The sequence below is a fragment of the Macrobrachium nipponense genome, chromosome 12, assembly GCF_015104395.2.
Source record: "Macrobrachium nipponense isolate FS-2020 chromosome 12, ASM1510439v2, whole genome shotgun sequence".
NCBI lineage: Eukaryota > Metazoa > Arthropoda > Malacostraca > Decapoda > Palaemonidae > Macrobrachium > Macrobrachium nipponense.
In genome coordinates this window covers 98,983,902-98,996,401 of record NC_087205.1, presented here as the reverse complement: position 1 = coordinate 98,996,401, position 12,500 = coordinate 98,983,902, and the positions used below count along the sequence as shown (strand labels likewise).

The window sequence follows — 12,500 nt, the reverse complement described above, 5'->3', positions numbered from 1 at the left end:
ATGGCGTTTCATCCTACCTTCCACGCCCTCCGGAGTGAGTGGGGTTGAGAAGGGATTCCTTGAAACGGGGCTGGTTATGCCCGTAGACTTAGGTACTTTTCGAATTTATCATACATAATTTCTGTATACATGTTTGCTAGTGTAATTCTATTATGCTTATGCGAGTCATAAACAAGGCTCGGAGCTTGGAGCGTAATACTACATATCTATTGCTTCAATTCTTACATCTTTATTACTATTCATTTTTCCATCTTCATGGTTCCCATTTTACTCCCACTACCATACTCTTGCTCATAATTATTATCAACTTCTCCCTCTAAGAAACATTTTCAAACTCTTCCACTATTCTCATCAGTTGTTTCTCTCCTGTATTTCTGATCAGGACTGTCATCTGAAAATAGCTGATATTCCTTAGCCAACAACAGTTTTGCACTCACTTCGACCGACCGATTCTCTGACTCGGTATCAAATAGCTATGGAGTTATAACACACTCTAATCTCAGGCCTTTTTACACAAAACCAGTCACTCTTCCTTTTGTACCTTTGTAGATTATAATAGTTTCACTTTAATTATAAAATATTCTATGGTTGTCAGCACCCTACAATTTATGCCATACCCTATGAACAACCCCCATATTGCCACTCTATTGCTTCTATCATAATCCTTAATCCTTCTATAGGTCCATGTTTGCCACATACAGCTTTTTCCATTTACTTTCAAACTTCCCACACAATTAACTCTTGATCCATGACCCCTCTCTTTTGCCTAAATCCATACTAGTCTTCCTTTATCACTCCTGCCATCTATCAAAATAGTCTTTTCTATCACCTTTACCCTTACCCAAAGGAACAAAATTACTCTTGCTAATTCCTTCAGAACCCTTTTCACAACTAGACATACCTTACCAGACCTCGGCAGCAACTCAATCACGCTGTCACCAACATACAACAGGATCTTACTTGCAATATTAAAAAAATAAATAAATAAAAACACTTCCTCAGAAGAAACAGATATCCAAACATCTTTAGACTTTTCTGTATACTGATACTCTTTATCCACTTGGAGAGATCGGATTTTTTTTATAACAATGAATTTGCAATAAAGAATAACACCTAGAATTTTAGGTGGTTTTAATATAATAAAACAAAAAATTATATTGAAAAGATCTTAAGTAGGAGGGGGGAAATGGGAACTGATGTTCTATAGACCTACCAGCAATCATGAGTTGAGTTTTCTTAATAGTGAACTCCATCCCCCATAATCTGCAACAACCATTAATTCTAATCGGATCTCTTCATAAAGATTCAACATCATTATGCCTATAGTTCAGGGGAAGAGATCGATGCAAAGGAAAAATCATGTGGATAAGCAACACATGATTTGGCCTTGTTTTCAAATCCAAATTACATATTGTGTATGCATTGTATAAGAAGTGTTAGGTGAAAAATCCTGCCCTGAGGGGCATCAGTGAGTATCCTGTAGTCACTGTTGCAATCTATTAGTTGAGACAATACTAAGAAATAGTCAACCAATTTCCACCCACCTAAGTTTACAAACAAGGGCCAATTTATTTTTACTCGTCGACAAATGGTATGGTCACTCAACTTTCTTGTTTGCAGTTTAGTTACTTTAATAATATAATCACATGATATCTTATAAATGAATTAGATCATTGTAATCATTAGTTTGTGTTTCGGACTGGTGCCCATGTTCCCAAGTCTGTACGATACGATCACACTTCTGTAACCGTGGCGATTTCCCGTTCTTCTTCCTAATGGTAGCTTGGCTGCTTTCTTTTTCGTCTTATCTCTTTATCCTCGTAGATTAAGTGAAATTTTCTCGAGCTCATAGTGAAATAGGGAGACATTCTTTGTTTGATCTGACCTTGCATCCTAGTCGCGCCGAGATAGAAGAAGAGTGCGACTCCCATGGACGGACGCCTTCTTTCTTATTCGCTGGTGTTCGAGTACCAAAGCCAACAAGATGAGTAATGCGAGCGAAGAAATAACAACAAATCCGCAGCCGATTCCCAAAAAGACGGTAAGAAGGGTTATAACCAAAGTGAAGGCCGAAGTCTCTCATGGACCCGCCATCCAGAGGGACACCCCAGATTTATGTGTTATTATGATCGATAATCCCGATTTGGTGCGGTGTAAACCAGACCCTGATGGAGGCGACGGCGTAATGCATCTTGTAGAGCAAAAAGTCGAGGAAGAAGTCATCGAAAGCTCCGGCCATTATAACAACGGACAGGACTACATGCTCGGTGTACCTGTGCCTACGACCACTGTTGACTGGTTGCCAATGGACTTCATCCTGACGGAGGTTAGGGAGGAATACCTCAGCGGCTACGTCAAGACGGAGGAGCAAGTGGAAGCTGTCCTGCGAGCTCATTCCAGATACACTGAGAGCATCTTCTCATTTAAGTAGGTACCTATATTTCTCGAAATGATAAGTAACGCTTACATCATAGGGATTATGAACTGTGGTTGTTATTCTGAGGTGGGCCCGTGTGCCTTGTTAGGGTAAACAACCGCATGGACTGGCCCAACACACCGACGGTCACGGCATGCCACCCTCCGAAAAAGTACTTATAACGTGTCCTGACACCGGAGATGGGCATCAGTCGTGACTTCTTGTTGGTGAGAGACGGAGCTAAAGACCTCTACTCTCCTTTCGAAGTAAGTATTTTCTCCAAAGTTAGAAATTAAGGCCAAATTTAAAGCTTTAAATTTCACCAAAACGCTTTTGAAATTTTTACTTACTCTTAAATATCTTAGAAGATTGATGCCATCTCGATGTTTGTGGAGTCGCTTGTGTCAACAAACTTCCCATTTCCTGTGATAAATCCGCACACCACTTATACCCATAGACGCTGGGGCACTTTCATCACAACAATCGGAACACGGTCACTGGCCACGACGTTTGTAAGGAAACTACTGTTTTGGTAGAAGACGACGAGGAAGTGTGCACTAGATAAGTATTTAATTAAATAGTAAAACATCAATATTTTACATATTTATGATGATTAATTTGAAAATATTCGTTATTGAAAAAGTAACTCGATTCTGACTCTAATTTTAGTAATTATTTTTCGGAATTAGAACGTTCTTTTAAGTCCTGTATTATGAAGTCACGACATCTTGACTTTCGTCCCCATTGTAAATGAATTGCTATACTCAACTTTCTTGCAGAACAGTCTACCAGTTATTCATGCAGATTGTTATCAGCTAGTAGTACACGAGAGCCTGACCTAACCTAGATTAGGTTAGCATTACAAAGTTAAAGGCCAGGATTGTTTATAGTAGTTAGTGGGGGTCAGGGTTGTTAAGGGACTCGCAGCCCTTACCAATTCATCACATGATTGAATACATGAATTTCACCCTTTTAAAATAGCTTGATACCTATCTATGGTAGATTATTATACCTAATGCAAGAGCTGTACTTAGCTTAATGCTTTATGAATGATCATATGGGCATGTTTGTTTTTTACTAGCGGGAAACACTGCCTTGGATCCATTGTCATCGGGTGGATCAGCCTTATTCACTTGATATTTCATTGGTGAAACAAGAATACAATAACATCTTTAAGCATACCATGCAAAAGATTGAAGTTTTGTCAACATAATGCGATATATGAAAGCACCATACGAACTTAAATAAGCATGTGAGGTCTTCGTGAAATATGTTTTCAAGGCAATTTTAAATCCAATAAGGTGTCGACTGGCTGAGGTGCCATTTGTAACCGGCATCGATGCCACGTCCTTCCCAGCCTTCCCAGCGCTCTTTTAAACAATATTAGCGTATATACGTAACATTTATTGATCTTACCCAAGATTGCAGTTGTAATCAGCACAGTAAAATTTTGTATGAAACTTCTTATTCCCGGGTTCATGGTTTGAACAGAAATTCATTTTTACCTTGTAATTGATGGTTTTATCCTTACTACCATCACAATTGAAACTCCATAGTGCTTATTTGATTGTAATTATACACATTTTGGTCTTAATCCACTCCAAATTGCACTTGAACCACATTGATGTTCCTGGTTCCTAAGCGCTCACTCCACAAACACAGTTGCGGGCAGCATATGACTACACTGTTTATGAGGTGCAAAGCTTTATTCCCTTAATTGTTTACCTTAATCATTATTTAGTTCAACTTTATTTTGTTACTTCAAAATTTTTATTTTAATTCATGTCTATTATCGTTTTTTTTGCAACCAAATTAAACCCGAAAAATTACAGATATTTCTAAAGTAGATAGGAGCAGAAAATGGCAAAATATCATTGTTGCCAATTCAGTGGAGCTTCACACATATGCTGATGCATTTACAAACTGTTTCCATGAATTCTAGTTGTCATAGTAATGCAATAATGAGAAAATTGCTCTAATATGTTTATATACTACAAATAGATATGCTAATTTCACTTATTTCTGTGGTTTTGTGTAAGTCTTATGCCCAGTTTGGAGGGTAAACACATACCAATTGGCAACACTGATAAACAATAGAAGAGCGCGAACAATGCCGTAGGTATTGTTCACAGCAAAACTGTTGATATTTGAATCAGGAATCTATACTTTTTCAACAACAATATTTTCAAATTAATAATCATGAATGTGTAAAAAATGTATGCAATTCATGACCTTATACTGTCGTTTAACTACCGAAAAAGCGTCGGTTTCCTTGGATCCCTCACGGGCGTTGTCATTGTTGATGATTGTTGTGAGGAAAGTGCCCCAGCGTCTATGGTAAAAGTGGTGTGCGGATTTAGCACATGGAATGGAAAGTTTATTGACACAAACGACTCCGCAAACATCAAGATGGCGTCAATCTTCTACATTTTTGGTGTTATAAGTAAAAATTTCGAAAGCGATTGAGGTATGTTTGCACTGCGCATGGCTAGACTTTCATTAACCTCTGTTTAATCTTAAAATATGACCTAAATTTCTAACTTTGGAGAAAATACTTACTTGCAAGGATAGTAGAGGTCTCAAGCTGTTGCTCTCACTACAGATGACTCGTGACTGGTGTGCATCTCCGGTGTCAGGACGTGTTAAAGTGCTTTTTCAGGGGCGGATCCACATGTGGTGAAAACTGGATCAGCTAGTCCAGTTGGTTGTTTCCCCTATATACTAACATTTTTTAGGGCAAAATGTTGCTCCCTTAGGAATGCAGACCTAGCCTATGTTTTCATAAATGGATTTTCTTGAGCAAGGTGCATTTCAGCTGTCACTGATTAACTATAGAAAGTAAAATTGTATCGGGCAGGCCTAGCTTGTTGACTTTGTTGTCAGAACGCGACTGGTTGTCACTTCTATACCATAGGTATTCTCCCATTGTATGCTGAGATTTTTCTGTGTGTGCTCCTTGTGTGTTATTTCATGTGTTGATGCTGCAGTTGCATTGCCCTCTTTACTGGTTTCCCTCCAGACACATTCACTTGCCATTAGTGGTAACCTAACAGGTAATGTAGGAGTGTTGAGCCCAGAGGAGGGGCTCTGCCTTGGAAGTTGGCAGGATAACCAGAAGAAGCAATGCAGGGATGTGGCAAGTACTGGAAGAACTCCTTTTGAAGGGGAGGAATAGAGTCAAGTGTAAGTAGTGAGCTGAGACATGGAGGCTACCTTTCCGGGCAATTCTGGCATCACCGGGGGATACCCACTGGTAATAGTAGGGGAAAGATTGTCGTACCTTCCAGTGGCGAGGCTCCATTTTTGAAAGCATAAGTTTGTATTCCTGTAGGAGCAAATAACAAATATTAAATAATTTGTATTTTTCCTAGGATACAAACAATAGCTTTCATAAAAGAATTTTCTTCCTCTGCCAATCCTCACTGTTCTGATCTTTCCTATCATAGAGGTTTTGAATGGTAGAGAACAGGCTGATTCACACAGTGAGTGAGCTAGTCCATCTAAGGTTCCGTCACTCATAGGCCTACTCTGTGGTTGGTATGGTAATAGCGTCCCACCCTAGTGGTCGCGGGTTCGATTCTCGGCCATTCCAATGAGGAGTGAGAGATGTGTATTTCTGGTGATAGAAGTTCACTCTCGACGTGGTTCGGAAGTCACTTAAAGCCGTTGGTCCCGTTGCTGAATAACCACTGGTTCCATGCAACGTAAAAGCACCATACAAACAAACAAACAAACCAACATAGGCCTACTCGACAGGATTTCGTTTTTTCTAGTTATTGACAGCTGAAGTACCCTTTCCATGAGGAACTTCATTTATGAAAGCTATGGTTTGTATCCTAAGAAGAATACAAATTATTTATAAGATTTTTTACTTTTCATATGTTTTAATGTGTGCAAATCAGATAACCAGCTACATCTAACCTAACCTTGAAAAACTTAATATCCTTAATCTGAATGAGAACTATCAGTGTTTTTCCCCACCCAAAATAACTCCCAAATTGAAGGGTAAGTGTGGGGTTCACTATATCTGAATGTATTCATTGGCTGAAAAAACTAATTAGGCAACGTTCATAGCACACATTAAAACATAGGAAAATGATATTTTCAAGGCAAAAATGCAATATCAGTTTAAAGTATTAAATATTCACATGCATCCTAAAAGGAAAGTTTAATAATATTTGAGTGAGCATTGCAACAAAGTTGTAGTAGTATTTAAAAAAATGTTGATGCAGACCATGTTTTGAATATTTTTGCTGGATATTGGGCAAAATTTTGCGTAGTATTTCTAATCTGACCTGTCATCTTTTACAGTTCTGATGATCAGTACAAGAAAAAGAGAATAGCAAGAAGACTCTTTTACTATAATAGATTGCTGAATATATCAAGCCACATCACCTCACATGACCGAAATAAGATATACGTTTGTAACTATGGTTTGAAATTTAGGACAAAGGAAAGAGAAGAGGTAATTATTTTGTTTGTATTCTTTAGAGTTGAAGAGTTCTTTTATCTTCTTTCAGACAGATACTGGTAACATGATCATGTAGTGAAGCTGCAAGAGATTATATCTCTTGTATGTGATTTTCCAAAACCTTTTGAGTAGTTTCAGTATATTTAGAAGGCTGATCAGATATTATTATTGTACAGCAGACCACTGCTGTTTCCTTCTAACACTGTTTCCTGAAATCAATGAAGGAGACCCAAACCACCTTGGTAGGGGCACAGTATTTATCTAACATGTAGAGCGGTCCAGCATATGGGGTACTCCCTCTCTTATTACTGAATTGTCTTCCCTTATTTATCAGTTCAATCTTTCATGCATTAGTGACTGTTTCTATTTTTTATAGTTTCTTTTGATTATACTATGAATATTTTCTATCACTTTTACTCTTTTATTCTTTTCTCCACAATACAAATACATATTGTTACCATGATTATAAATCCATATTGTGTGTCCCTCTTGTCTTATGTTAATATATGTTTCGTGCTTTATGGAGCACTGCTGTATCTTAGAGAAGTTGGTAGCTGACCAGGCTTGCCATTCAAGTACAGGTAGTATAAAGAAATCCTTTGGCATTAAAGAGTTGTTCTTGACAAGAAGGAATAAGGCTGGAAAAACTCCAAAGTAGATGTTGAGTAAAATGTTTTGTAACAATACTCTAGTCTATTGTGTATCTCAAAGGTTTTATAATAAGTCATAATTGTGTGCTATTTTGATATTATGGCTTCTATATTGGAAGTCCTCAAAAACTTGACCATAAGTGAAATACACTTATGGAGATGCATGAATTTTTATACCCCTTTTTGTTTTAGTGCAGCTCTAGGGAAGACATTTTGATGTAACCATAAATCTTAAGAGCTTATTGGTTTGGCTTAATTGGGGATTCTCAGCCTTCCTTGAGGGCAGGAGAGGCAAAACTTGTTTGGTTCAAATCTTCATTTGTTGAATGTAAGTCTAAACAGTAAAGTAACTGGTAATTCAATGTCTAAGACCTAGCTGCCAGGGAAGCCACAACTTTTACAAATTAGGATCCAGGGTTTTCTCCAGAAGCATTTCAAACAACCTCAACTTAGCTGGTGGTGGTATCTTTAATAGAGGCAGTGTGGAAAAACATGAACCCTTTGGGGTATTGCAGTTCAGCTAACAAAACAAGGACTTCCCTTGTAACTTTATACATCCTAAGTAGTTTAGACCATGCATTATTAACTTTTATCTATAGGTAAATAATCTTTGCAAATTGCTGCTGTTTTCTATTTTTGGCTCTTAACCCAGGATTTATCCAATGATACACAGCTGGATATCTGATGATAGACATTGATTGGAGTGAAAACCATCTAACCATACCCTGATCACAGACAGCAGTCAAGTTGATGCAGGCAAACTTCTAGAATGTTACCAGATTCATTCAAGAGAACTTAGCTGCTTAAGAGGGAGATGGAACCTGTCTTGGAAACCTTATCAGGACAGTCGAATGACCAGATTGGAACCCACAATCAAGAAGGTAGATCACACTAGATTTACCCTATTGAAGAGACAGGTCAAACAAAGTCACTTTCAGAACAGGGGTTGCCAAGACTGAGGTGTAGCTTTCAAACACAGTCACAAGACAGATGTACTTGGTAGTGGTAGTCACATTTAACATTGTAATTTTCAGAATGGAGAATTACCAAACATGGGCACAGCAGAGAGAGCCAAGGCCTAGGGGAAACTGGAAATGGACATGATATAAGTTGCAGCAGTAGCCTGAGGTTAACATTAACTGTTGCTTGATAAACAGTGATCAGATGAATATGTCCAAACATGAGAAATTGTTGAAGATTTTGAACAACCCAGTGTAGCCATCAGTGCTATGCTTAGTGTTAGGTCATATCATCATCATCACCACCTCCAGGGTTGCATAATATAAAGGGCCCCTGAGAAATTCTGCCTCTCATGTCTTTAGTTTGCCTTATCTTCTACACATCTTCATTGATCTCCAGCATCACTTCTCGTACTTCCTATTCAAGTAGGTGTGAGTTTTCCACCTCTTACCTAATAGTCAGTTGAGACAGCTTTGAATGTTAAAGAGAGAGCTTTTTTATTCCTGAAATAGTAGGCCAACCTAAACATTCTTGACTGGCAAGAGGGATTAAAGCCATTACCACTGATTGGCAAACCATGACTACCTTACTTTACTTGACCAATGAAAACGTTGAGGTATTGTAGTCTGCACATTTGATAAAGTTGCAGTTACATATTACTCTGCAATAACTGAATATCAACAGGAGGATAAAGTACATCACATCAATATGAATATCAACAGGAGGATAAAGTACATCACATCAATATGAATATCAACAGGAGGATAAAGTACATCACATCAATACAGGCAGCCAGGATGTTCAGCAAGTCTTGGCCACTGGAAACTTCACTTTGAGAGAACTGTTTATTGGCAGCAGAGACAATCGGGAATAGCTGCATGGACCAGCATTGTTGCTCTCTAGAGGTATGAAGACACAATCGGGTAAACTTCAGGCAGCAATAGATGTGACAGTGTTTTATTATATACAACAGTCTGCATTTTTGTTTTTATAAAGCATTCAGCTATTATTGGTACTCCAAGACTTAGGACATTGTTCATTACTAGTAGCAGTCACAGCAAATTCTGTTAGTTGGAATGACATCATTACAGAATAATAGAACTGACAGTGGTAGTCTCTCTGGATGTGTAGTAAAAATCCAAAAGAAAAGCTGTCTATAAGATATCCGGTACACTTGAAGCTTCTGCCAGAGGAATCTAACAAAGAGCAGTTATGGAGTGTACTGTTGAGGACATTATGCTGTCACATTATTTCCTGTTTTTGTTGTAAACTGTATAGTATTCAGATTTTAAGACAAATATCCCAGAATCCGTATACAGGCAGTCCCCGGGTTACGACGGGAGTTCCATCCTTGAGACGCATCGTAAGCAGAAAATCGTCGTAAGCCGGAACATCGTCAAAAATCCTAAGAAAACCTTACTTTTAATGCTTTGGGTGCATTGAAAACTATGTAAACTGCATTGATTCAGAGAATTTGCTTATGGTTTGCTTTCAAATTCAGGAAATTGTCAACATAGAGGCTTAGAATTTGCAAATCCAGGAAACAATACTCGCTCACATTGGAATTGTACTTTGTTGAGGCATTTCACTGATACCTTGGATCAGGTAGAGTTCTTGAGGTATCGGTTCTGAGAATGAGACTTTTGAAGTATCGCTTAAAGGTGAAATTGCTTGGGAAATTTCTTACTGATTCATAGATGGCATTGGCAAGTAGATGCATCGAGCCACAATAAAAAAAGTATCAGAAGATTTAAAATTTATGTATTAAGATACTTCTCTTTCCAGTACGTTATAAAAGATCAGTTATACAGGATGGTTGTATACTGCAGGCAACTACAGGAGTATGATGGCAATTCAGGAAGGATCATCTTAATATGTTCAGGAGAGCTGCCTAGAAGTGATTTTGGCAGCATGGCCACACCAGATCAGCATAAGACTTGGAGATGCTTGGATGATTGGCTGATAATAGTGGCAGTAGCAACAAACTGAGATGACTTGTGGCCATATTATGGCAAATTTATGAATGCCTAAGACATCTCTTCAACTGGAAGATATTGACCCTTATGCCAGTAAAGAGAGCTGCGTAATTGTATATAGTTATCAACAATGATATACTATTCCAGCAGTTCTGTCACTGTCTGCCAAGTTGTAGCAATCCCTGATCAGGCATCTGTTATCACTGGAGAAGCGTGTACCTTACACCTAATGCCTTTGTGATTAGCAGTTAGTATAACACCTCTATTGTTGTTCTAAAGGACATTTATTGGTGACACCTGTCAAAGCTTGGGACATATTGGATCATCAGGTGACAGGAACCTTGATTAAATATGTTTAGATATGTTGGCATATACGTACTGTCGATGGTTTGGGTATGTGAAAAAGCTTGTGTTTTATAATAACAGTTTTTTTATTGTTATGTAGACATGCAGAGTTTGATATGATTACATAGCCCGCAAATACTAACTTCAGGTTTACTGAGAGAGAACTGTATGCAGATCCTCCAGTTGTCATATTTAAGTACTGATGCTTGTGCTCACTTAGCAGTTGAAAAGCATATGAGTATGAAAAATGGTGAGCCACCCCTGGTAACAAGGTCTCGCCCAAGAGAATGACTTGAGATTTCTATTGCACTTTGTTTATTGTACTCTTTGAAGCATTGGAGTGAATTTTGATTTTGTATTTCCCACGCTTTCTTGGAGTTAAAACAAGAGTTTCCTAATTATTTGTATTAAAGAGAATCTTTATTGTGTAGTGACACAATTCTTGTTGCATTTTAACAGCCTCATTGCCAATACACAAAAGTGGTTATGAAGGAAGGTCAACCTGTAAGAAGAACCATAGACTGTCCGGCAAAGATTATCGTTAATGAATTATCTGTGTAAGTAAACAATTTTACACTTCATTGCAAAAAATAATGGTTAGTATTCCCAACTAACTGTTAAATTTGAAGCTTATCAATTGAACTTGATATTTGGAACATTTTGTTAATTGATTTAGTGTAACTAATGATACAATAATCATTTTTTTTATAATCCTCTTGATTTGGTTTTTAAATATTTGAATTAATGTTAAAAACCTTAGTACATAGATCTCATTATTTTTTATCTGTATTTTTGAAAATCTTAGTACGTAGATCTCATTATTTTTTATCTATTTTTAAAAACCTTAGTACAAGACCTCATTATTTTTTATCTGTATTTTACATGTGAATTTATGTAAATGATTTGTAATGTACAGGTATTTATAGGAATGCTTTTTGTCTTACAGAAGAACAATAATTTTTTAGTAGTTAGTGTTCACAAACAAAGTCCAGTAATGTATGATGAATATGAAAGTGTATTGTGCAGTTTAAGAGTAATTTTCACTGTGAAAAGTATTTGTTTACTGATTAGGATATTATTGTATGTAGTAGTGTGAATGTCATAGAGGAAGATAAGTAGTTGTATTTTTCTCTTGGACTAAAGTTAGTTTCTTAGCATATACATATACAGAAGTTTTTTGTACTGTACTTTATCAAAGTAAATTATTTTCTTGTTTCAAAGATTTTATCATGTTTCTTGTTTTTTATAGATACACCGAGTTTGCATTGGATGGTATCACTAAGAAACAAAGGCAGCAACGGATGAAAGCTTTAAAAGAAGCTTTATCTCACAATTGTGACGTTTTATATGAGAAATACCACCACATGAAGTTACCCCTGAAAAATGCTCATAGAGGTCATGTTGTTAGTGATTATCACTGGAAACTGGGCAGAACACATCCTCACTTATTGAAAAAGATAGAGGAGCTTATCATTTGTGGCTTGAGGAATGTTAAGATCATACAGTCAATATTGAAAAAATATGCTGAAGAAGAACTTATTGAGGGAAATCCAGAGGATGTTAGGCACTTGAACTACTACTTCCCATCAGACAAAACAATCAGGAACAAAATGCGGTTTGTAACGACAAAATATAAGTTGAAAGATGTGCAAGGCATAAGTGCAAAGAGAAAAGCAAAGTCA

The 12,500-nt window shown here is 37.3% G+C and overlaps 2 protein-coding genes across 3 annotated transcripts in view; one reads left to right on the top strand and one right to left on the bottom strand.

Annotated features, from left to right (window-relative positions):
* Positions 1-1,253, bottom strand: part of LOC135224890 (uncharacterized) — a 20,009-nt gene extending 18,756 nt beyond the window's left edge. Inside the window, exons 1-2 of the mRNA XM_064264214.1 lie at positions 1,214-1,253; positions 902-1,113 (exon numbers count right to left, since the gene is read on the bottom strand). Coding sequence (XP_064120284.1) covers positions 902-1,113; positions 1,214-1,253 — 252 coding nt within the window. The remainder of the gene's footprint in view (positions 1-901; positions 1,114-1,213) is intronic.
* A 569-nt stretch (positions 1,254-1,822) lies between these two features.
* LOC135224698 (uncharacterized) overlaps positions 1,823-12,500 on the top strand; it is a 24,691-nt gene continuing 14,013 nt past the window's right edge. Inside the window, exons 1-2 of one of the 2 annotated variants that reach the window (XM_064263968.1) lie at positions 1,823-2,427; positions 6,728-6,881. In XM_064263968.1, coding sequence (XP_064120038.1) covers positions 1,985-2,427; positions 6,728-6,881 — 597 coding nt within the window. In that variant the 5' untranslated portion in view covers positions 1,823-1,984. The remainder of the gene's footprint in view (positions 2,428-6,727; positions 6,882-12,500) is intronic. The other variant, XM_064263967.1, reaches the window with a different exon arrangement.